At 46.7% G+C, this 25298-nt stretch overlaps 1 protein-coding gene across 7 annotated transcripts in view; it reads right to left on the bottom strand.

The window, feature by feature from the left end:
* WDR20 (WD repeat domain 20) overlaps positions 1-25298 on the bottom strand; it is a gene marked incomplete at both ends in the record, with an annotated part of 77892 nt that overhangs the window by 15409 nt on the left and 37185 nt on the right. For 3 of the 7 annotated variants that reach the window (XM_080707552.1, XM_080707556.1, XM_080707551.1), the window contains one exon: positions 6473-6655. The exons of 3 other annotated variants lie outside the window; for them this stretch is intronic. In XM_080707552.1, coding sequence (XP_080563678.1) covers positions 6473-6655 — 183 coding nt within the window. Of the gene's footprint in view, positions 1-6472; positions 6656-8356; positions 8409-25298 lie in introns of all 7 variants that reach the window. One more of the 7 variants, XM_080707553.1, reaches the window with a different exon arrangement.

Raw genomic sequence — 25298 nt, 5'->3', positions numbered from 1 at the left:
AGCTGGACATGAGCGGGCAAGCTCTGGCGGAGGGACACGGCTGACCAAAGGCCACGCAGCCTGAAGTGAGGTGCGCCGGCAATGTAAAACACACGCTGGATCCCTTTTCCCATGGCAAAAAGAATGTCAGCTATCTTCTAATTTTTATACTTTGCATGATAAAATGTTTTGGATATAATAGAAAAAATAAAATGTACTCTTAAAGTGAATTTCTCTTGATTTCTGCTTTTTCGACGTGGGAACCAGACAATTCCTGAGTGTGTCTGTGGCTCATTGTCCGTCTCCTGGAGTGCTGCTGCAGTCGTCGGGCATGAAACAGTTCTGAAAAGGGGAGTGAGCTTCTGAGAAGTCCCCCAGCAGTGGGGACAGAAATGGAGGGTGGAGTGGGAAGGGACCCTCGGGAGGCCACGACAGCCGGCAGGCCAGGGACAAAAGGTCTTCAGTGGACAGAGAGAGAGAGAGAGAGAGAGAGAGAGAGAGAGAGAGAGAGAGAGAGTGTGTGTGTGTGTGTGTGTGTGTGTGTGTGTGTGTTGAAGGGTGGGCGGGACAGACTCGGGTTCTGCCCAGGTGTGTGTGTGTGTGTGTGTTGTGTGTGTGTGTGTGTGTGTGTGTGTGTGTGTGTGTGTGTGTGTGAAGGGTGGGCGGGACAGACTCTCGGGTTCCGCCCAGGAGACAGCTAACAAGGCAGGTCTGCAGCCCCTGAAGCCTGCACAGGGAGACCCGGATGTGCGGCCCCGGAGGTTTCTAAGCAGGCGCACGGAGAGGAGCGGGAGCGTGAGAGCTCTGGAGACCCACTCAGAGGGAGCGGGGTGAAATCTGGAGGAGCACAGGGCGTGCTGGTGGCGCACACTTCTAATCCCAGTCCTCGGGACGCTGAGATAGGAGGACTGCAGATTTGAGGACAGCCTCAATAAATAGCCTCTCATTAACCTAGCTAGACCCTGTTCCAAAATAAAAATCAAAAAATAGGGCTGGGGGTGTAAACTGAAGGGAGAACGCCCCTGAGTTCAATACCTACTGCGTCTGTTTGTCTGTCTGTCTCTCTCTGGAAAGCAGAAGGAAAGGAAGAGAAAACAACTAAGAGCATGGGAACCCCTTGCAGCTCTCCAGGCCAGGGCCTGTGTCCTGGTGGTCCTGCAAGTGTGGCTTCCCGGACCCATGGCGCAGCGGCGTAGAGCAGGTGCTCAGCAAGGAGAGGAGCAGGGGAGGGCACAGCCACTGAAGTCCCTGTCACTGGGTCAGAGCCTTGGGGCTCTCCATAGAGACTCAGCTTCCAAAACGCCCCAAGGCTATCACAATAACCACTTTTGGAAAAACAAACAATATCCTAAGCAACAAACAAACAAAACAAAAAAAGCCCCTTAAAATCGCAATGTAATATCAACATACTTCTGCGCATGCCAAGGCACCTCCCTCTGGGACAGCGCCCAGGAGGAGAGCGAGGGCTCCAGCACCTGTCTCCATCCAGGGCTCAGGCAAAGCCCTCCTATCTCCTAACTCTGGAAGCCAAATAAATGGACCCATTTCAGATAATAACCAAAGAAAACCCATACTAAACAGCAAGAATACTACTGTATCCAAGAGCATTAAGAGGTAGGTAAGATTTTCTGAATATCTCATACTAATTAAAAGGAAACAATGAAAATGAATCTGTGCCGGGCGTGGTGGCGGACGCGTGTATTCCCTGCACTTGGGAGGCTGAGACAGGAGGATCTCGCAGGTTCGAAACCAGCCTCAGCTACTTAGTGAGGCTCTCGCAACTTAGACCCTGTTTCCAAATAAAATAGAAAAGAATAGGGCTGGGAGTACAGCCCGGAGGTAGAAAGCCTCTGGGTTCCACCCCCAGTACCACCAAAAAATAAAAAATAAAAAATAAATAAATAAATCTGTAGCTGCAGGAGAGTGCCATCACTGGGCCGCCAACCTGAGGCCGAGCTTCTGAAGCGCTTCATCTTCGCTTTCCTTTCTTACTTCTATCGACAAGACAAGGAGGACAAACTTACCTTGGGGGGATGGGTAGAAATGCATTTTATATTGCTGATATTAATTTATAATAAAAACACCCAAACAATTCAAGAACCACAGAAGCTGCTGGAAGAGCCATAATGCAACCACAAGCAAAAATGGCCACTGACGGCTCTGGCTATATAAAGGAATTTGGAGAGGGCTGATGCTTCCTCAGGAAGTATTAGGAAAGGGTATTTCAAAGCCATATACTGAAGGATCAGATGTCATTGTTATCAATGTTAAAACGTTAAGGAATAAATCATCAGGCTCACATCCTTCCTTTGATTAAAAAAAGCAACAAAACCCAAACCGGCAGAATGCACATCCCATTCCTCTGTATCAGAACTAGAATACTGCAAAGCAAGCCAGTTGTGGTGGCTCAGGCCTGGAATCCCAGGACTCGGGAAGCCGAGCCAGGAGGATCACAGGTTCACCGCCAGCCTCAGCAATTTACTGCAGTACTCTACAACTTAGTGAGACCTTAATTTCAAAATAAAAAATAGGGCGAGGGGTGTAGCTCAGAGACAGAACACTGTCTGATGTTCAATCCCCAGCACCAAGGGCGGGGGAGGAGCAAGCAAGTTCCTGCTCTCCAGCCCCACCTGCAGAGCCCTGGCGCAGGAGGAGCCTGAGCTGCTGGGTGCGCCCCTCGAGGCACAGCGCCGGGGTGCCCCTCAGTGAGAACGGCTCTAGAAGCTCCCCGGCAGCCTCACCTTGGAGGAGGAGTGCCTAGAACAGAAGGTCCTGCTGAAGCCAGCCTCAGCTACTTAGTGAGGTTCTCAGCAACTTAGTGAGACCCTGCTTCCAAATAAAATATAAAATAGGTTTGGGAGTATAGCCCAGAGGTAGAAAGCCTCTGGATTCCACCCCCAGTACTACCAAAAAAAAAAAAAAAAAAATTAAAATTAAATTTTTTGTACTGCTGGAAATTGAACTCAGGGCCTCACTAGGCAAGAGCTCTATCACTGAGCTACATCTCAGCCAACCTAAGATTTATTTTATTTATTTTTGGACTGGAGATTGAACCCAGGAGCATTCTACCTCCAAGTGACACCCCCAGCTCTTTTAATATTTTCATTTTGAAACAGGGTCATAAGCTGGGCATGGTGGCATATGCATGTAATCCCAGCATTTGGAAGGCTGAAACAGTAGGATCGTGGTTCCTGGCCAACCTCAGCTACTTAGTGAGGTCCTCTGCAACTCAGTGAGACCCTGTTTCAAAATAAAGAATAAAAAATAGCCACGTGGTGGTGCATGCTTGTAATCCCCGCGCTTGGGAAGTGGAGACAGGAGGATCGTGCAGGTTCGAAGCCAGCCACACGCGCGCTGGCTTAGGAGACCCTGTTTCCAAATAAAAAAGTATAAAAAATAGGTCTGGGAGTGTAGCCCAGAGATAGAAGGGCTTCCAGGAACCCCAGTACCACCAAAAAACAACAACAACAACAAAAACAAAACAAAAATAAATAAAATAAAAAACAGGGCTACTGGGGGTGTAGCTTGGAGGTAGAATGCCCCTGAGTTTCATCCCCATTTCTGCAGAAAAAGAAAGAAAGAGAGAGAGAGAGAGAGAGAGAGAGAGAGAGAGAGAGAGAGAGAAGAAAGAAGGAAATTCAGTCTTAACTCCATCGCTGAGGCTGGCCTGAAACCTGTGATCTTCCGTCTCAGTGTCTAAATCATGGGATTGCAGGCGTATGCCATCACACCTGGCTCCATCTCAGACGTATTAGTAGTTATCCCAATTTAGTTTCCAAGAGGCAACCAGGATAAGCTTCTTACCAATGCTTAGGTGCCCATCTTGTGCTCACACCCCTTCCCCAGGTCCTGTAATTCAGGACAAGCATCAGCCCTGGGCAGGCCTCTGACCTCATGCCAGGCATAGCTTTTTGCTCGGTTCCATCCCTAGTACCACCTAAATAAACAAACAAACCTCACACTAGAGCAAAGCAGGGCACGAATTCTTCCTAGCACTCTGAGAAATGAACCTCGACTGACCAAACTCTGATGAAAGTGTTCCACACTGCCAAAGACTTCCTCACTGTGAGGACAATCAACTTCAGCGTCAAGCTACAAATGCTGGCGAGGTAGTAACCACACACCATCCTAGCATTTTAAACAACTAGCAATATGTAAAAAGAGTATGAGAGAGCCGGGCATGGTGGCGCACGCTTGTCATCCCAGCATTTGGGAGGCTGAGACAGAAGTTCACAGTTCGCAGACAGCCTCAGCTACTTAGTGAGGCCCTCCGCAACTTAGTTAGACCCTGTTTCGAATTAAAGAATAAAAAATAGGGCAGGAGGTATAGCTCGGAGGTCGAATGCCGCTGGGTTCCACCCCCCCCCCAAAAAAAAACAGTCTGAGATAACCCGTGGTTACATTATGAAGAGAAGCTGCGTTCTGGCCACAGCTCCCAGAGCCCACGCAGCCTGCCCGGATGCCCTCGGCGTCCCAAGACACCAGGGCCACGTGGACTCCAATCCCTGCCCCCTGCCAAGCTAAACAACCCTTTCTTGTTCTCTAAGTGGCATTCTGTGCCACCCTCAGCCAGCACTGCCTCCGGATCTGTTTACCAACAGCCCTGTACGGTGCCGATCCCCTCCCCTACATCACACACTCCTCTACCTAGGCACAAGCAAATCCCACGATGACTCTAAGTTCACAATTTCTGTTAATAGTGCAGAGAAGGCTGCTTTTTGTGTCTACCCTCACACACACACAAAATTATCCAGCTACTTAGAAATCATTTCCTCAGATAACATTCATAAAACATTTGGGTAAGCAGAGTATTTTCTGCTTAAGTTTTTTTTTTGGTTTTTTTTTTTTTTTTTTTTGGCGGGTCTGGGGATGGAACCCAGGAACATTCAACCTCCCCTGCCCAATTTTTTATTCTTTATTTTGAAACAGGGTCTCACTAATTTACAGAGTGCCTCACTAAGTACCCTGAGGCTGCCCGCGAACTACGATACTCCAGTCTCAGCCTCCCAAATGCCTGGATTACAAGCGTGCCCACCACGCTTGGCTTTTTTTTTTTTTTTTTTTTTAAGAGAAACTGGGATTAGATGCTTTTCCTCTTACAGTCTGTCAATCCTTCAATCCAAATGGCAAGTTTTTGTTTCTAATCTAGCCAGATAAAACTTAAGAGGAGATGGCATGTTTCAAAAATTTCACCAGATCCAACTGGCAATATCATACTGGAAGGACACTGGGTATGTATGGCTAACAGAAAACCATAATGCAACAGAAAACCATAATGCCTGCAAAGAAATTAGAACTTTAACTGCAACTTATCAAATTTGAAGGATATTCCTCCCCAAACAAAATAATTTCTTTAAAACCAGAATCTAAGCCGGGCATGGTGGCACACGCTTGTAATCCCAGCATTCGGAAGGCTGAGACAAGAGGATCACAGTTTGCAGACAGCCTCAGCTGCTTAGCCAGGCCCTTTGCAACTCAGTGAGACTCTGTTTCAAAATAAAGACTAAAAAGAAATAGGGTGGGGTGTAGCTTAGAGGTAGAATGTCTCTGGGTTCTATCCTCAGCACCACAAAAAAAGCAAAAACAACAACAAAAAAATAATAGAATCGACAGCACATTTCTGTTGTGAGTTGATGGCGCTGAGCGATACGCGAATGCAGCATCACTCCCCTCCCGACAGAGAGCCCCATAGCTGACCTCACTGCAGGGCTGACTGACAGGCAAGAGTCTGGCCCAGAGCTCTGGCTCAGCAAGTCTACCTCATCTGGCCAACTGGCCAGGAAAGCCACACCGACACACAGGGGAGACGCGCCTGGAGCTGAGCAGCCACTCCAACAGTCTCAACAAATGTCATTGATGTGGCAACTTTTATCTGCCACATTTAATAGTTCTAATATGTTCCTGAACAGGCAACTCAGATATCTGAAGCTCCTTCCAGGATGAGACTGAAAAAACTAGAAACCCAACACGTATTATGGAATTTGGAGAAACTATGCTGTGGGATCCAATTTTAATCCAGATTTCTAACAATGTCCAAGGTGATTCTATGGCCAATCTTTTCAAGAGCAAGAGAACTACTGCTCAGTCTGCTAATACGAATGCAAGCCGTAGCTGAAATACGAGTGGCTAAGGAGCGTCATCAAGGCCTCCGATCTGCATGAAGCTTTCTGGGAACCAATCTCAGGCTCTATGTTCTTCTTTGAATTACTCGTATCAAATGATAGTGCCATGCTTATCTCCACTATGGAAAAAGTTTACAGCACGTGCTGTGTTGAGCATGCCACACACAAATGTACAAAACAGTTGCCCCAAAAAAGAACAGGTAAAAGTCAACAAATTAGTTTATCACATTTAAAGCTGAGTACTACCAGGTAGGATGACTGAGTGGATGCAGATGGGCTCAGCTCCAGGGGTCCAGTCAAGCCCAGCGCCCTTGGGAAGAACATTCACGCTATTCAAGGGGTTCTTAACAGCTAAGAAGGGTGCTACTTACTTCCTCATTAAATAGTTTGCTAGTTTCTTTTTTGATTGGGTCTATAAGCTGGACTTGGCCTGCGGAAAAGCCCACTAGGAGAGAGACACTTTCTGCTGTGGCTGTTAGGTGGTTGAAGTCATGACAAGTAGGCTGTGTTCCTTTGTATATCCTTTTATCTATTGGTTTACTCAAGTCAGCAGCCTAGAGGAGAAAGAGAAAAATACACACAGTAAACAGCACGTTGAGATGAGTCTCGACGCCACACTACTTCACACTCCATATGATGTCCATCTTTCCTCTGCGTGTGGTACTGGGGACTGGACCCAGAGGCATTCTACCTCTGAGCTGCATCCCCAGCCCTGTTTTATTTACTTTTTAAAATTCTGAAACAGGGTCTCGCTAGGTTGCTGAGGCTGTCCTCAAACCTGCAATCCTCCTGTCTCAGCCTCCCATGTACTAGGGTGGGCCACCACATCAGGCTTATGATATCCAGTTATAAAAACAAGGTTGTTGAGAATGTTTTTCAGTTGTGATTTAACATTTAAATAAACACTTTCACATACTTCAGCCTATTAGATACTGTTATATTATCTACAATATGTTGATTTATAACTGTTATTTCTACAATGTATTCTTATTTAAATCTTTGTAACCAGAATTCCTCAGCTACAGGAGGAAAGTTTTTGAGATACTAAACTCTGTACTTTCAAAATGCATTCCAGGAATTACTTTAACAGAGTAACTCTAGCCACATAAAAGCTTAGCTTTGAAATATATCTGCAGCACCTGAGTGCCCACTGGTGAGCTACCTGCAGCCCAGTGGTTCTCAAAGTGTGGTCCTCAGACCAGCAGCAGCAGCAGCAGCAGCATCACCTAGAAACTCAGAAGCGGGAATTCTCAAGCCCCACTTGAGAGTCAATGAGAAAACTCTGGGGGTGGGCCCTTCCAGGTGAGTCTGATGCCGGCGCAGGTCTGAGAACCACAGCTGGAGCCATCCATGTGCTTGTGGCCCCCTCTGGACCACACTCCCTCTCTATTAGCTTCCAGGGAACTCTGACTTAGAGAGCCTGACATCTGTAACCTCGAATCTTCACAACAGTCCTTCGATGGGGCTAAGACTTTCCCCAGCTTACAGATGAGAAAACAATTTTAGGGAAGTTATCTAACTTAGCCAAAGTCACTGTCCTGCCTAGCAAGTGGCAGGGGCTGGATTTGGAACCCACAACTGTTGACCATAAGGAGATGGGGAAAAACACACCCGACACATCCCAAAGTCAAAAGCAATGGTTTCTGACTCAGGTCAGAAGAGACTTTTTCAGGAAGGACCTTTCCTTCATTAGAAACGCTCTGTATATGTCAACGTGCTGGGCTGTTACTGCTGAAACAAGACAAACCCATTTGTCCATTTCTGCTTGAATCCACGGGTGGAGGCAACTAGCGCTGCTGGACGTGCCCTTAGAAGCACCCTTTTCACTAGCTCCGTGGAGGCCCGGGCTGAGACAGGAGGACTGCAGTGTGAACCAGCTTGGGAACTTGGTGAGACCCTGTCTCAAAATAAAACATGAAAGGCTGGGGAGGTGGCTCAGTTCTTGCTTCTTATGTTCAATCTCCAGGACTGAAAAAAAAAAACAAAAACAAAAACAAAATCTCTACCCTGGGTGCCATTCAGGGTTCACAGCTCCGTTCCCCTCTGACCACCCTCTTTGATTCTCGAGAGTCCTGTGACACTAAGGATGCTAGTGTTCACCTTCCAAATAACACATATAATACTGAGTAGCAAAGACCTCAGAATTACAGGCAACTCTGAGCACACTCAAACTGCGTCTACTGTCTGGACCTGGGCACACACAGTCCTGGGAAAAGGAAAGAGGGGCATGCCATGCGGACACCCCCCAGCCTCACCTCAGTTAAAACGGAGATGAGAATCTCTGTTCTACCAACCTCAGAGGATTGTCTGGAGGATGAAATAAGAGAATACACACATGAAGAGCCTTCGAAAGTAGAATATAAAGTACGACACAACACAACAGGGATCTCGACTTCGGAGCAAGAAGAAGGGGCAGAGGAAGGGCCGAAGTGCTGTGTGCCAGGCGGGCTGGGGTGCAGCGGGAACACCCAGGGCACCATGGGTAGTGCCTGAGCTGGGCCCTGAAGGCCAGGAAAGAGAACCCCAGGATAAGGAGCTCGTGTGAGCAAGCTACCTCAGAACAAGGAAGAACCAGCAAAAGTAAACATAGCCAGACGTGTACAGTAAGGTAAAACTAGTAGCTAGAAAACAAAATTCCACTGTGTGTGTGTGTGTTCCTGGAAAAGCCCTTCTACCTCCGGGCTACACTCCCAGACCTATTATATATATATATATATATATATATATATATATATATTTTTTTTTTTTTTTTTAATTCAGAAATAGGGTCTCCTAAGCCAGCGCGTGCGGCTGGCTTTGAACCTGCACGATCCTCCTGTCTCCACCTCCCAGGCTCGGGTATTACAAGCATGCGCCACCATGCCCGGCCAAAATTCTACTTTTAAAGATGAACAACAAAGCCAGGCGTGGTGGCGCACACTTGTAATCCCCGCACTTAGGAGGCAGAGACAGGAGGATCGCACAGGTTCGAAGCCAGCTGCACACGCTGGCTTAGGAGACCCTGTTTCTGAATAAAAAAAAAATATATAAAATAGGTCTGGGAGTGTAGCCCGGAGGTAGAAGGGCTTCCAGGAACCCCAGTACCACCAATAAATAAATAAATAAATAAATAAATAAATAAATAAAACAAAGCCGGGTGTGGTGGTGCACACTTGTAATCCCAGTACCTGGGAAGCTAAGACAGGAGGATCACGGGTTCAAAACTAGCCCTCAGCAACCTTAGTGAGATCCTGTTTCCAAATAAGAAATAAAATTGGGCTGGGGGTATAGCTTGGAAGTAGAACGCTTGTATACTTAATCCCCGGTACCAAAAGAAAAGAAAAAGAAAAAAATATATGAACAATTAAATAACTATAGTTCATTATATCAGTATATGTAACTCTTAAAACTTAAAAAAAAAAAAGCCGGGTGTGATGGTGCACGCTTATAATATCAGCATTTGGGAGGCTGAGACAGGTTCTCGGCCAGCTTCAGTTACTTAGTGAGGCCCTTTGCAACTCACTGAGACCCTGTTTCAAAATAAGAAATAAAAAATGGGGGTATAGCTCGAAGGTAGAATGCCTCTGGGTTCAATCCCCAGAACCGGGAAAAAAATTTTTTTTTGCTTAGGAAATTTTCCCTTGAAAGGACATGGCTAAAAATATGCACTGAGATTTTTAAAAAACAAAAATCAATTCCAAACAGTAGCCAAAAAGGAACAGAGAAAACATTTTAATAAAAATTAAATGAAAAGGAATGGTGGTGCACATTTGTAATCCTAGGCTGAGACAGGAGAATGGCAGGTTCAAGGACAGTTTTAACAAGTAGTGAGGCTCTCAGCAACTTAGAAAGACCCTGTTTCCAAATAAAAATAAGGTAAAAAATAAAAATAAGATACAACTGGGGGTGTAGCTCAGAGGTAGAGTGCCCCTGGGTTCCATCCCCAGGACCATTTTAAAAAATTAAATACAGATGGGCGTGGTGGCACATACTTGTAACCCTAGTACTTGGGAGGCTGAGACAGGAGGATCACTGTTCATGGCCAGCCCCGGCTACCTACCTAGTGAGGCCCTCTGCAATTTAGCAAGACTCTGTTTCAAAATAAAAGAATATAAAATGGGGTTGGGAGTGTAGTTCAGAGGTAGAATGACCCAGGATTCCACCCCCAGTACCACTAAATAAATAAATAAATAAATATTAAATTAAATGAGCAAAAATTATATACAACAGAGGAAGTAAAAGTGCCTATTTTTCCAAGTATCGCCACCAGTTTAAACTTATGACTCCCTTATTTGTAACTGCATTAACCTCAGTTCTTGATGTACTTATATGGAACTTGACTGAAAAGATGGCAAGTATCTTATGCCAACTGAAAAGATTTCTACTCTTAAATCAGGTAAATATTCCACAAACATGTTTACAAACTTTTTTCCTTTTTTTTTTTTGCGGTACTGGGGATGGAACCCAGGGGCATTTTACCTGTGAGCTACAACCCCAGCCCTAATTTTTCCTCCTTCCTTCCTTCCTTCCTTCCGCGCGCATGTGTGAGGGTGTTGGGGATTGAACCCAGGGGCACTCTACCTCTGAGCTACACCCCTGTCCTGATTTTTTATTCTTTTAATTTTGAAACAAGGTTTCATTAAATTGCAGAGGGTCTCACTAAGTAGCTGGGGCTAGCTATAAACCTGGATCCTCCTGTCTCAGCCCCCCAAGCACTGGGATTCCAAGCATGCGCCACTATGCCCAACTTTATTTTTTATTTTGAAACAGGGTCTCACTGAGTTGCAGAGGGCCTCACTAAGTGGCTGAGGCTGTCCTCGAACCGTGATCCTCCTGTCTCAGCCTCCCAAGTGCTGGGATTACAAGCGTGCCCACCGCTCCTTGCCACCACTCCTCGTTTGTGCTTACTCATTTACTTAACAAACTTTCTTCCTAGATCAATGCTTTCAAAGTGTGTCAGACCGTGAAGTTTATGAGTCTACAGTCAAATGTACTGTCTACAGTGCAGAAATAAAGTGTTTTGAAACTTTTATGGCAACTGACAGAGCAATTTTATATCTGTTGAATCTAAAATAAAAATCTGAGATTTTTTTTTTAGGATCTGGGGATGGAACCCAGGGCATTCTACCTCTGAGCTATATACTCAGCTCTATTTTTTATTCTTTATTTTGAAACAGAGTCTCACTGAATTGTAAAGGGCCTCAGTAAGTAGCTGAGGCTGGCCACGAACCGTGATCCTCCTGTCTCAGCCTCCCAAATGCTGGGATTACAAGCATGTGCCACCAAACCCAGCTCTGAGATTGTTTTTGTACTTTTTTTTTTTTTTTTTTTTTTTGGTGGTACTGGGGTTCCTAGAAACCCTTCTATCTCTGGACTACACTCCCAGACCTATTTTATACTTTTTTTAGTTTGGAAACAGGGTCTCTTAAGCCAGCGAGGCTGGCTTCGAAACTGCAGGATCCTCCTGTCTCCGCCTCCCAAGCCAGGGGATTGCAAGTATGCGCCACCCACACCTGGCTTTACGTCTTTTTCAAGTAAATTTTTTTTATTTTACCAATGTACTGATCCAGACAGACTAAAAAATCGTAAATTTGGTCTGGCAACATGAATGTGAGCCGCACTAGACAATATAAAGTACACCTGAGCCAGCACAGTGTCGCATGCCGGGAATCTTGGCTACTGGAGAGGCTGAGGCAGGAGGATCCCAAATTCAAGGTAAGTCTGGATAATTTAGTGAGACCTTTTCTCAAAATAAAAAATAAGCCGGGCATGGCCGCACATGCTTGTACTTGAGAGGCTGAGGTAGGAGGATCGCAGGTTCGCGGTCTGAGAGAAAAGCAAGCCAGAAGATGGTGTGAGTAAATAGTCTCAAGGTTTTATGTGGGCCGGCATGGCGATGCACCTTTATCATCCCAGTACTTGGGAGGACCAGCCAGGAGGACCGCAGGTTCACGGCCAGCCTCCCTACTTAGTGAGGCCCTCCACAACTTAGTGAGACCCTGGTCCAAAATAAAGAATAAAAATAATAGGGCTGGGAGTGCAACTCAGAGGTAAAACAACCCTGGATTCAACCCCCAGTACGGCCAAAATAAAATTAATAATAATAATAATAGTAATAGAATAAAAAAATAAAAAGAGATGGAACTGGAGCTCAGGGGTAAAGCAACCCTGGGTCGAATCCCTGGTACCATAAATAAAAAGCACACCTGAGCCCAAGTAACGTTTACAATCTCTCCTGCCTGAGGACACGCCTTCAGCCCCAAACCCTCTCCCATGGCACAAGAGGCAACAGGTTACCTACACCAAGCAAGAATTAGTGCCTGCTCGGTACATGCCAATTAAAAATCATATTTCAGCTGGGCATAGTGGCACATGCCTATAATCCCAGTACTCGGGAGGCCGAGACAGGAAGATCATAGGCTCAAAGCCAGCCTTAGCAACTTAGTGAGACACTATTTCCAAATAAAAATAAAAAGGTCTAGTGTCATGACCCTGAGGTAGAAGGCCCTGGGTTCCAACCCCAGTACCACCAAAATAAATTTAAAAATCACATTTCTGAAAACCTCCACAGACTCCACTGCTGGTGCCTGAGCTTGCAGAGCCTCGCCCCAGATGGAGGAGCCAGTCAGACCTAAGGTGCCACCTTCCTTCCAAACAGCACAAGCATTCCCAGCCAAGCGGCTTCTCTCCTCACAGCTAATCACCAAGTTCTGTCTCCTTTTCATGGAAGTGTGATTGTCCTATCTCCTCCTCCTCCTCTTGTCTGTCAACAGGTTCTCTGAGCTCACACACCTTTTTGGTAGCAGTAGTCACTACCTGAGCCAGCTACTCCTCTTCCCAAAGGGTCATCAGCCCCTGACAGATGGCTTTCCAGGTAGAGGTAGTCTGGTAGGAGGAGAAAGAGCCCAGACTTAAAACAAGGCAAATTTAGGTTCAATGCCCCCCTCCCTCTGGACAGGCAGGTAGCCTTGGCAAGGTCTCCTTCCCCAGGAGCCTCAGAAAGCACCCGCCCCCCCAGGGCAGAGCAGTGCGTGATAAAGCCTGCAGGCAGCTGCCATCAAGCCAGGCCTGACACGGCCTGCCTCAGAACAAAAGCCCCTGCGGCTTCCTCAGACCCATCCCATCAACTGTGAAGGTGCCCCCCACCCCGCCCGCCTGCCAGGGGCAGCAGCAGCACCTTCAGTCACTGGGCACTCCCGTGCCAGGCTTCACTCCTCAACCACTGGACCTTGCAGCGGCCTTTCAGAGCAGGCACTGCTATCCCTCACTGCTCAGAAGAGGACGAGGGAAGGGATCCCTCCTGTCAGAAGTCTCCTTGGCCCTGCGCATCGGAGAGCAAGGATTTCCCAGCCACTATTTCTCCTGCTCTTTTAGTTAATTCAGTTCTCAAGGGTTTAATTCATTCTACAAGGTTTAGTAGATAATCACTTCTATGACTTCAAAATTTAATGTACTACATTACTTACAACAAAACTACAATACAAACTCCTTTAAGGAGAGAGAATTTACTAAACAATTACTGCTGTCCTGCTCTAAAGAATCAACTTTTGATTTCAGCTTTCTGATGAACTCTTCATAAATGGAGATTTTAAAAATGCACTGCACCCCAGTAATTGCTAACCATCCCAAATCCTAAACACACATCTGTGGCGTCAAGAGCTTATTAAAAATTCCTACAAACAGGCAGGGTGTGGTGGGCATGCCTGTGATCCCAGCACTCGGGAGGCTGGGGCAGGAGGATCGCGGTTCATGGCCAGCCTCAGCTGCTAGTGAGGCCCTCGCTACTCACAGAGCTGGGGTGCAGCCTGGAGGTAGAGTGCCCTTGGGTTCAACCCCCAGTTCCGCTAGATAAATAGATAAATAAATAAAATTAGATATTTGGTCTCCAGACCCAGCAAAGTGTCCAATGTCAAAGATACTCAAGGTCTGTTGGGTGAGTAAACCACAGCTGTTCTGCCAAAGTATCAAACGACAAACAAGTGTTAGTATTTATCTCGCGGCACTGGGGATTGAACCTGCGGCGCTCTGAGCTCTCTTTCATTTTTATTTTGAAACACGACCTTGCTCAGTCGCTGAGCCTGGCATCAAACTTGAGATCTTCCAGGTCCAGCCTCCAAGTGCTGGGATTACAGGCGTGACCCACCGGCCGACCTCAGTGGATGTTGCGATGTTCTTCTTGGCCCGCCAGCCCTTTGGGATCTTTTTGAGATGAATGCTGCTGAAATGTGGCAGGGTTGGGGAATCTCTTTCTTGCCCCACAAGGTTTCTGTAGGGGCCCTACAGTTCCAGCTTTCACCCGCACCTCACCACCAGCCTGACCTCTCCCTGGGCACACCTCCAAGCCAACAGGATGCTTGAGCTTCTCAGTATCTGGCTTGGCTTTCCTCAGCCCAGAGAGAAGCCTATACTGTTTGTGGAACCTGTGACTTGATACTCCTGAGTACCCAGAAGCATTTTATGGGCATGAAAAATATCTTAACACTTTTGTGTGTGTGTGTGTGTGTGTGTGTGTACTCGGGATTGAACCCAGGAGCAGTCTATCTTCAAGCTACCCCCCAGTCCTATTTTATTTTTATTTTGAAACAGAGTCTCACTAGGTCACTGAGAGTCTCACTACTTTCTGAGGCTTCCCTCCAACCTGTGATCCTCCTTTAAAAAAAAAAAGCATGCCAAATGATTCTAGATTGTAAATGTACTAGGAGCAGGGTGCGTAAGAAGGGTGGACTCATTCCCAGCCCCATCTGAGAATTACCTCAGACAGAAGAGTATTTTTCTAGAAGAGCAAAATGCCCCTTACTGACGAGTCTAGAGTCATAAGCAGCTAGTGCAGGAGGCCCAGCTCATCTATGCCTGCACTCGCGCTCCCCACCGAATCCCACTCCCCCAGCTCTACCTGCTCAGCGGGTGCCCGCGTGGCCCAGCCTGCTTCACTGACAGCCCTCAGAAGCCAGCCCCAGCACAGGCAGCTCAGCCTCCCTGGCTCCCAGGACAGTCTTCTCCTGCCCATTCCTGCCCTGCCCTACAAGCCCGCAGGATGTGTCAGGTTCATCTTCAGGAAGCCTGAGGTCACTCTCCCTTCCAAACCTTCCAGGCTCTGCAAGGAGGAAGAGCTCAGCCCTCACCGGATTCCCAGTGTGTGCTGCCCTCCCCATGCCCCAAAGGCACCTGACTGCTGCCTGTGCTTCACCCTGCCTGCCCCGCCTGATACTTCTTTCACCTAAAAAGGCCTTCCTCTCCTAACCTTCATACAGATTCTGCCCACCCTGGAACAAACTTCACTTCCTCCTGACCTACTCACCTGGGTATGACAATGTATTTTTGTGTGTGGTACTGGGGACAGAACCCAGGGGCATTCTACCTCTGAGCTACACCCCCCCCCCAGCCCTATTTCTTTTTTTTTTTTTTTGAAACAGGGTCTCACTAAGCTGTGGCAGCTGGTCTTGAACCTGGATCCTCCCATCTCAGCCTTCCAAGTCCTGGGATTAAAAGTGTGCACCAACAGGCCCTGCTGTGGCATTCTTTTACCTGCCCTGCTTACAGTGCCCATTGCTGTGGCCCACAGTTACTAGCTGCCCTCTTTAGCTCTGTCCCATGTATTGTGAAATCCAGCTCATTTTAAAAACAAAAAGCCATCAAGGAGGCTGCTGAGTCACTGGCAGCCCAGTGGGTCACCTCACCTAACCAGAGCTCTGAGCAGCACCAGGAATTGCCATTATGCTGTTCTGACCTGCCGATCAGAAAGGAGCTGAGGAAGTGTTTTCTTTCTATTGTCATTCCTCTTGATCAAAGGATGATATCTCAGGACCAAGAGGATTACCTACTTAGAAAAAAGGTAAGCAAGCCAGCTGTAGTGGCTCATGCTTGTAATCCCAGCACTTGGGAGGCTGAGACAGGAAGATCACGGTTCGCGGCCAGCCTCAGCTGCTTAGTGAGGTCCTTTGCAACTCAGTGAGACCGTTTCAAAATAAAGAATAAAAAATAAGCTGGGTGTGGTGGTGCACTCTTGTAATCCTAGCACTTGGGAGGCTGAGATAGGAGGATTGTGGTTCATGGACAGCCTCAGCTACTTAGTGAGGCCTTCTGCAACTTAGTGAGACCCTGTTTCAAAATAAAGAATAAAAAATAGGGCAGGGGGTGTAGCCTGGAGGTCGAATGCCCCTGGGTTCCATCCCCAAACCCAAAAAAAAAAAAAAAAGAATAAAAAATAGGGCTGAGGGTGTAGCTCAGAGGTAGAATGCCCCTGGGTTCCATTTTTAGTAACACACACACACACACACACACACACACACACACACACACACACACAGAAAAAAGAAAAGAAAAAGAAAAGAGATAAACAGAGGGCCTGATTTCAAAACTTGAGATCCAAGTTGCAATCCCAGCTGCTTGGTAGCTGCTGCTTGGTAGCTGAGGCAGAAGGATCTGAAGTTTGAGGCTAGCTTGGGAAACTTAACAAGACTCTGACTCAAAATAAAATACAAAAGGGGGCTAGAGATGTACCTCCGTGGTAGAGTGCCCCTTAGTTCAATCCCAAGTACTACTACAAAAATAAAACAAAACAATGCTTGAGGTCCCAAGTAAACCATATACAGAGGCTGTTTAGCAGTTTTTCTTAGGACTTTTGGTCAGGCCCAGGGCTTTTAGCATCTGCTGGGGATCTGACCAGTCCGCAGCCCGCCGGGGGCTGGCTAGACCATGCCTGCTGAAGCACATCTGCTGGGACCAGAGAAACACTGAAGACTTGCAAGCCACGGCCTGAGCGGGCAGCACTGACCACTCTCAGCAGACCTTGTGAGCACAGCTCAATGTACTATTTAGCCCGAAATTTCTTCAGTGTAACGGGAAACAACAGAGTCTAATGACAAAATATCACAGTGATTTTCAAACATCTACACAGCCCACACTTATATACAGGTGAACAGGTTAAAAGCAAGTAACAGAAAGCCGGGAGTGGTAGCACACACTTGTAATCCCAGCATTTGGAGGCTGAGACAGGAGTATCTGGGTTGGCAGACAGACAGCCTCAGCTACTTAGCAAGGCCCTCTGCAACTCAGTGAAACCCTGTTTCAAAATAAAGAATAAAAAATGGAGCTGAGGGTATAGCTCAGAGGTAAAATGCCACTGGGTTCCATCCCCAGTACCGCAAAAAAAAAAAAAAAAAAAAAAAGCAGCAAGTCACAGGAGCTGTAGCGCTGCACAAATACCAATCCCACGGTCCTACCCACCTGCCCTCAAAGGAGAAACCAAGCTGGTTAATCTTGTGAAAGCCCACATGCTTCATCTTTTCACAGTTTCTTCAATTCAATAATTGCATCCAAAGTAACTGCACAATTGGCATTAGACTAAAGAGCCTAGCGTGCGTGCGTGCGTGCGTGTGTATCCATACCAGGGTGTAAGACGCCAGCAGGCTTGGCATCACTATTCCCAGTAGGAAAAACCACGTCAAGCACGGCATCTCTGAGTCTCGTAGTGGACAGGAACCCATCCATGTCTTAGAGGGCCTGGCAACAGAAGTGGCACTGAGCACTACTGTACAAAGACAGTGGCTCTGGAACGGGAAAGAAAGCGACACCAGAGACCTAGAGAAAGGCAAATACGGAAGCTACCACGCAACTGTTTTGCTGACCCAGATGCTAATAACACCTGCTGTCCTCGGGAAAGAAAACCTCCACTGGTGAATCCCGCGCCTTCCCATTCACCAAGCACCTCTGTGCACTGGCTCCTTCAACTCGCGCGAGCCCGTGCGCTGAGCACGCCCGCTCTGCTGCCGTGAACAGGAAGAGCCACCTGTCCCGGGCAGCATGTGGACGAGGCAGCTGCTCAATCCCCACCCGCCTTCCAGCGTCATGCTGCTAAGGTGGAGCTGACAAGAGGGATTCGCAGGTAGCACTGCTGGGAAATTCTCGCGCTGTGTGAATCCATGTTCCTATGCTTGCTGATGCGAGAATCAAACATTCCAGCCTTGCCAAGTCTGGCCCAGATTCCAGACCTACTTTCTCAATGCATTTATGTCATAGGGCTGGCTTATTAAAATGGGGTAACAGATATAAAAGTCCCCAGCATAATCCCTGGCACTGTTAGTTCTTCTGAATACATAAACACGGCTTATCTTATAGGTTTGGAAAATTCTCATCATTTAATAATGCCTTCAAAGAATATAATAAGTTTGGTGCAGTGGTGCCTACTTGAAATCTCAGTACTTGTGAGGCTGAGACAGAAGGATTTCAAGTTTGAGGCAAGTCTTAGCAAATAGTGAGTCCCTGTTTAAAAACTCAAAAAAGAGCCGGGTGTGGTGGTGCACACTTGTAATCCTGGCATTCGGGAGGCTGAGACCGGAGTATCACAGTTCGAGGACAGCCTCAGCTATTTAGTGAGGCCCTCCAAAACTTAGTGAGCTCCTGTTTCAAAAATAAAGAATAAAAAATAGGGCAGAGGGTGTAGCTCGGAGGTAGAAAGCCCCTGGGTTCCATCCCCAGTAACACACACACACACACACACACATTTTTTTTATTTTTATTTTTATTTTTTGGTGGTACTGAGGTTCCTGGAAACCCTTCTCCGGGCTACACTCCCAGACCTATTTTTATATTTTTTTATTTGGAAACAGGGTCTCTCAAGCCAGAGGCTGGCTTCCAACCTGGGTGATCCTCCTGTCTCCACCTCCCAAGCACAGGATTTACAAGCATGCGCCACCAAGCCCTGCCTACACAAATTTTTAAAAGGGGTATGGCTCTGAGTTAGTTTGCCCCTTGGTTCAATCCAAAAAAAGAATAAAGAATATATAAATGAGTCTGTAATTTCAATACTTGGGAAGCTGAGACAGGAGGATCACAGGTTTGAGACCAGCCTCAGCAATTTAGTAAGATACTGTTTCTTTTTGTGTGTGTGTGGGTCTGGGGATGGAACCCAGGGGCTTTCTACCTCTGAGCTACACCCCCTGCCCTATTTTTTATTCTTTGTTTTGAAACAGGGTCTCACTGAGTTGCAGAGGGCCTCACTAAGTAGTTGAGGCTGTCCGCGAACCGCGATCCTCTGGTCTCAGCCTCCCGAATGCTGGGATTACAAGCGTGTGCCCCCACACCCGGCTCAGTAAAAGTCTGCTTCAAAATAAATAAGCAAGCTGGGCATGGTGGCGCACACCTGTAATTCCAGTGCTTGGGAGGCGGAGACAGGGGACTCTCGGTTCAAAGACTGCCTCAGCAAATCAGTAGGATCCTTAGCAATGAAGTGAGACTTTCAAGGTAAAAAAAAAAAAAAAAAAAAAAAAAAAAAATTAGAGTAGGGAAGGGAGTGCTGCTCAGAGGTGAAATGCTAGCAGGGCATGGTGAGGCATGCTTGTAATCCCAGTTGTTGGGAGGCTGAGACAGGATGATTGCAGGTTCAAAGCCAGCCTCAATAATTTAGTGAAACTATTTCTAAATAAAAAATAAAATAGGTCTGGGGGTATAGCCCAGAAGTGGAAGCCCCCTGAGTTCTATCCCCAGTAAAACACACACACACGTACAATTCTCATGGGTTCAATCTCTAGCACCAAAAAGGGGGTGGTGGTGGTAGTATAGCTCAGTGACAGAACACCCCTGGGTTCAATCCCCACTGAGAAAGAGAAGGGGAGATAAAATTTCCTGGAGAAAGACAACAGAAGCAGAAGCCAAGTTTCAGGATTATTTAATTTTCCAAAACAAAGCAGCTGCTTCCCTTTCTTGTTTCCATCCCCTCCATTCTCATACATACTAGTACACAGCCTACACTCGGCCTGACATTCCAGGTCTGTCCTCTTCTAAAAACAACTCTGGGCAAGTTGCCTGCTAGCATGCTTCTGATGGGCTCTGGCCCTGGAATGAACACCTAACCAACATTCCACAAGTCTCCCTCATGCAAAGCAGCAGCAGGCTATGAGAGGTGGGCAGGGGACCAGGCGGGTGGAGACAGGCGGGCGTCAGACAAGGGGATGATGAGATGCCAGGGGTGAGGGCACCGCTTTATGTCATCCCCACGTGGGGAGAGGTGCAGTCACAACGTGCCAGCGTGCTGAGTGGCACTGCTGCTGAGGCCTCTCGCAGGGGCAGCCGGAAGCTCTGGGTGGCAGGTGCGGCAGGGGAGGGAGCGGAGGGCAGAGGTGCACGCCTGGCCCGCACTGCTGGCAAGTGTCTGCTACAATGACAAGCGTCTGCAGTTCTCACGTAAAGCAGCCTGTCACTTAAAAACGGAGCTATGTAAAGCTCCTCTTCCCTTAGAGTTTTATTTTATTTTATTTATTATTTTTTTTTTTTTTTGCGGGTCTGGGGATGGAACCCAGGGGCATTTGACCTCCAGGCTACACCCCCTGCCCTATTTTTTATTCTTTATTTTGAAACCAGGTCTCACTGAGTTGCAGAGGGCCTCACTAAGTAGCTGAGGCTGTCCGCGAACCGTGATCCTCCAGGTCTCAGCCTCCCGAATGCTGGGATTACAAGCGTGCGCCACCACGCCCGGCTAGAGTTTTATTTTTAAAAATGAATTTATTATTATTTTTTGTAGTACTGGGGATTGAAACCAGGAGCATTCTACCTCCGAGCTACACCCCTGGACTTATTTTATTATTTATTTATTTAGCAGTACTGCCTATTTATTTATTTTGCAGTACTGGGGATGAAATCCAGGGGCACTGTACCTCCAGCTATATCCCCAGCCATATATATACATATACATATACATATACATTTTTTTTGCAAGTCTGAGGATGGAACCCAGGGGGATTCTACCTCCGAGCTACACCCCCATCCCTGTTTTTTATTCTTTATTTTGAAAAAGGTTCTCACTAAGTTGCAGAGGGCTTCACTAAGTAGCTGAGGCTGTCCGCGAACTGCAATCCTCTGGTCTCAGCTTCCCGAATGCTGGGATTACAAGCGTGCACCACCACGCCCAGCTCCCAGCCCTATTTTTTTTCTTAATTCTTTATTTTGAAACAGGGCCTCACTGAGTTCCAAAGAGCCTCACTAAGTAGCTGAGGCTGTCCACAGTGATCCTCCTGTTTCAGCCTCCCCAATGCTGGGATAACAAGCGTGAGCCACCACTCCCGGCTTCTTTTTTACTTTTTGAAACAGTGTCACTAAGTTGTGAAGGGCCTAAGCTGCTGAGCTGCTGGAGACTGTGGTCCGCCCAAGTCCTGAAGATGACGCCTGCAGCAGCACGGGCTAGCCTGCTCGACACTTCACAGCAATCCCTGTTCAGGCTGACTCCATCGTAAGGCGAGTCACTACGAGTGGCTGTCTGGCTGCTTCGATTAGGCTAATGAAATACCGATTCTTCATTAAAGGAAAACTATGAATAAACATCAGATAAATTCAATTTGCACACATTCTAATGCCAGATCTCATCACATTAAACTGCTGTCATATGCGAATGACCTATTTTTATTAAACTTTTCAGTTAAATATGCAGAGATATCAATCCTATCCCAAAGGGAATACCAATATTTCAAGTGGGTGAAAAGACAAGATGCTTTTATTTCTGCAAAAGATATTATTGGGGGGGATTTGAACTCAGGAGCATTCTACCTCTGAGCTACAGCCCTAGCCCTATTTTATTTTTTATTTTGAAACAGAGTCTTACTAAGTTGCAAAGGGCCTTACCAAGTTGCTGAGGCTGGCCTTGAACCTGCAATCCTCCTGTCTCAGCCTCCCAAATACTGGAATTACACACATGTGCCACCAGCCTAGCTAAAAGATACTCATTTTAAACTCTTAAGAAAACAGTTTTGAGCCAGGCGTGGTGGCGCACCTGTGCAATCCCCGCGTTTGGGAGGCGGAGACAGGAGGATCGGACAGGTTCAAAGCCAGCTGTGCTGGCTTAAGAGACCCTGTTTCCAAATAAAAATATAAAAAATAGGTCTGGGAGTGTAGCCTGGATGTAGAAATGTTTCCAGGAACCCCAGTACCACCAAAAAAGAAAGAAAGAAAGAAAGAAAGAAAGAAAGAAAGAAAGAAAGAAAGAAAGAAAGAAAGAAAGAAGAAAACAGTTTTATTCATTCAAAGTTCCCTCTGAAAGGCACAGGTGGGGGCTTCTATGCTCTTCTGAGAGTGCTGAGACAACCGAAGACCATTAGAGAGAAGGGAGCAGTTCCTACAGGTTGCGTAACTCCTGTACTGTTGTTTTCCTGACCTTTAGATGATCCTGGGCTTATTCTATTTGACAGCGCACAGAAATGGCTTTAAGTTTTCTGATCGTGAAAGCCCCCCACATCTCAGTGTGGAAGAAAGGCCCAGGACCGGTTGAGAGCCCTACAAACTTCTGCCACTCCCTCAATCCGCGGGAGAGTCAGACCCACGCAACCTGCCTAGGTTTCAGGGTGCTGACAACCTGGCCAGATGCGGCCCAGTTGGTGGGGTGCTTGCCTAGCACACACCAGGTCCTGGGTCTGGTCCCCACCACCACAATGGAGGAGGAGAGGGAGACAAAGGTGAAGAAGAAGAAGAACTGCACTTTTATCACACCGGAAACACGGACTACAGAACACGGAGCATGAAATTTCAAACAGTGACACTGATTTGCACTAGCGACTTCACATCAAGCGCAGCATTCCGGAGCCACTGCACTGCTGCAGTGAGCACGGAACGCACCTTACACGCACTGGCAGATCGCCACGGCCACCAGTGGCCAAAGCAGCCAGCTCTGCCGCTGCCGTTCAGACAGTCAGATCCAGCCAGGCGCCCGCAGAAGACAAGCGTCTCCAATCCCTGAACAAGACGGGGTTCAAGCACTACCACAAGGAAGGGCCGCACCCCGCTGTGCCTGCCATCCACGGACACTGCCTGTGCGCGGCGCTGTCAGTCCCGTCATTTATGACTTACCTCCCCAACCACTCTAAATCTGGGGAGGACTAACTCTCTTTCAAGCCATCTCAGTAACAGCCACTGGACACGTTTCTGACTTTTCCCTACCACATTACACGAGCTTTTTCAGGTACCTCTAATTTAGCAGCCCCTGATATAACCCTAGGGACGCAATGGCAGCCAGTTTGAACAACTGGTCTAGTAGGCCTGGCACAGAGAACGTGGGAAGGCCAGCCTCACCTATTATGAGAATAAAATGCCACTGCCTTTCATGAAGGGCATGTGAAAACAATTTAGCAATCTCTCCTTTCAATACAATTTTTTTTTTTCTTTTAGGTACTGGGGGTGGAACCCAGAGGCTTTCTACCTCCGGGCTATATTCCCAGACCCATTTTATATTTTATTTGGAAACAGGGTCTCACTAAGTTGCTGAGAGCCTCACTAAGTAGCTGAGGCTGACTTCGAACCTGCACAATCCTCCTGTCTCAGCCTCCCAAGCTCAGGGATTACAAGCATGCGCCATCATGCCCGGCTTTCAATACAAATTTAACACCTAGGAATTTATCCTAAGAAAATACTTTTCTAGCCAGGCATGGTGGCACATTCTTGCAATCCCAGTACTTGGGAGGCTGAGACAGAAGGATCGCAGTTCGCGGCCAGCCTCAGCTACTTAGCGAGGCACTCCACAACTGAGTGACACCTTTTCAAAATAAAGGAAAAAAAAAATAGGGCAGGGATATAGCTCAGAGGTTGCATGCCCCTGGGTTCCATCCCCAGACCTGCTAAGTGTAGCCTTGAACCTGAACCAGTAATCCTCTTGCTGCAGCCTCCCAAGTACTGGGATTACAGCATATACCACTGCTACTAGCTAAGGTGCTTACTTATTAGCAAAAGGAGGATGTTATATACTGTACTATTAAATGATAAATGGAAAAATAAAAAATAAAATTCTAAGGACAAAAAATTATAAAGAAATTTTTTTTGGTAGTAGTGGTACTGGGGATTGAACCTAAAGGTATTTTATCTCTGAGTTACACTCCTCAGCCCCATTTTAATTATTTACTTATTTGTTTATTTTTGTGGTGCTGGGGATAAAACCCAGGGACATTCTACTTCTGAGCTATATCCCCAGCCCTATTTTTTAATTCTTTATTTTGAAACAGGGTCTCTCTTGGCTGGGTGTGGTGGCGCATGCCTGTGATCCCCGCACTTGGGAGGCAGAGACAGGAGGATCACGCAGGTTCGAAGCCAGCCGCGCACGCTGTTTCCAAATTTAAAAAAAAAATGGAAAAATAGGTCTGGGAGTGTAGCCCGGAGGTAGAAGGGCTTCCAGGAACCCCAGTACCACCAAATAATAATAATAATAATAATAATAATAATAATAATAATAATAATAAATAAACCAAAGCTAAAAAAAATCTTAAAAAAAAAAAAGAAAGAAAAGAAACAGGGTCTAAGCTGCAAAGGGCCTCACAAAGTAGCTGAGGCTGGCTGTGAACCTGAGATCCTCCTGTCTCAGCCTCCCACATACTGGGATTACAAGCATGTACCACCATGCCCGGCTCCTATATTTATTTTGAAACTGGGTCTCACTAAATTACTAAGGGCCTCAAGTTACTAAGGCTGGCTTTGAAACTGCAATCCTCCTATCTCAGCCTCCCAAATACTGGGATTACAGGCATAAGCCTCTACACCCTGTACTCCAATAAAGAATCTTAAGACTTTATATTGTAATCATAATGCTAGTAATTAAAGTGCACTGTGTTTTTAATGTATCTCTTTTTGTGTGTGGTACTGGGGATGGAACCCAGGATACTTCCACCTACAAGCTACAGCCCCAGCCCTATTTTTTTAATCTTTATTTAGGGTCTCACTGAGTTGCAAAGGGCCTAAGTAGCTGAAACTGTCTGCAAACTGCGATCTTCCTGTCTCAGCCTCTCAAATGCTGGGATTACAACCGTGCATCACCACGTCCAGCTGCCAGCCCTATTTTTTCTTTATTTGGAAACAGGGTCTCATGAGTTGTAGAGGACCCCACTAAGCAGTTGAGGCTGTCCATGAACCATGATCCTCCTGTCTCAGCATCTTAAATGCTGGGATTACAAGCGTGGGCCACCAATCCCAGCTTCATATATCTTGACTGGAGCAAAAAAGTTAATTCTATGAATATCAATAGGAACTGAGACTTTCTAGATAAGAGATACACATGTAAACAATTATCCTCACATTATGAACAGGAAGGACTAACATGAACTCATATGTATTTTTTCTTATTTAAAACCCAAAGATTTTTTTTTTTTTTTTTTTGGTACAGTACTGGGGATGGAACCCAGGTGCATTCTACCTCCGAGCTACACCCCCAACCCTATTTATTCTTTATTTTGAAACAGGGTCTCACTAAGTTGC

Source organism: Muscardinus avellanarius, assembly GCF_963383645.1.
Source record: "Muscardinus avellanarius genome assembly, chromosome: 12".
Lineage (NCBI taxonomy): Eukaryota > Metazoa > Chordata > Mammalia > Rodentia > Gliridae > Muscardinus > Muscardinus avellanarius.
Note: the sequence above shows the minus strand (reverse complement) of the source record. Positions and strands in the feature narration are given on the sequence as shown.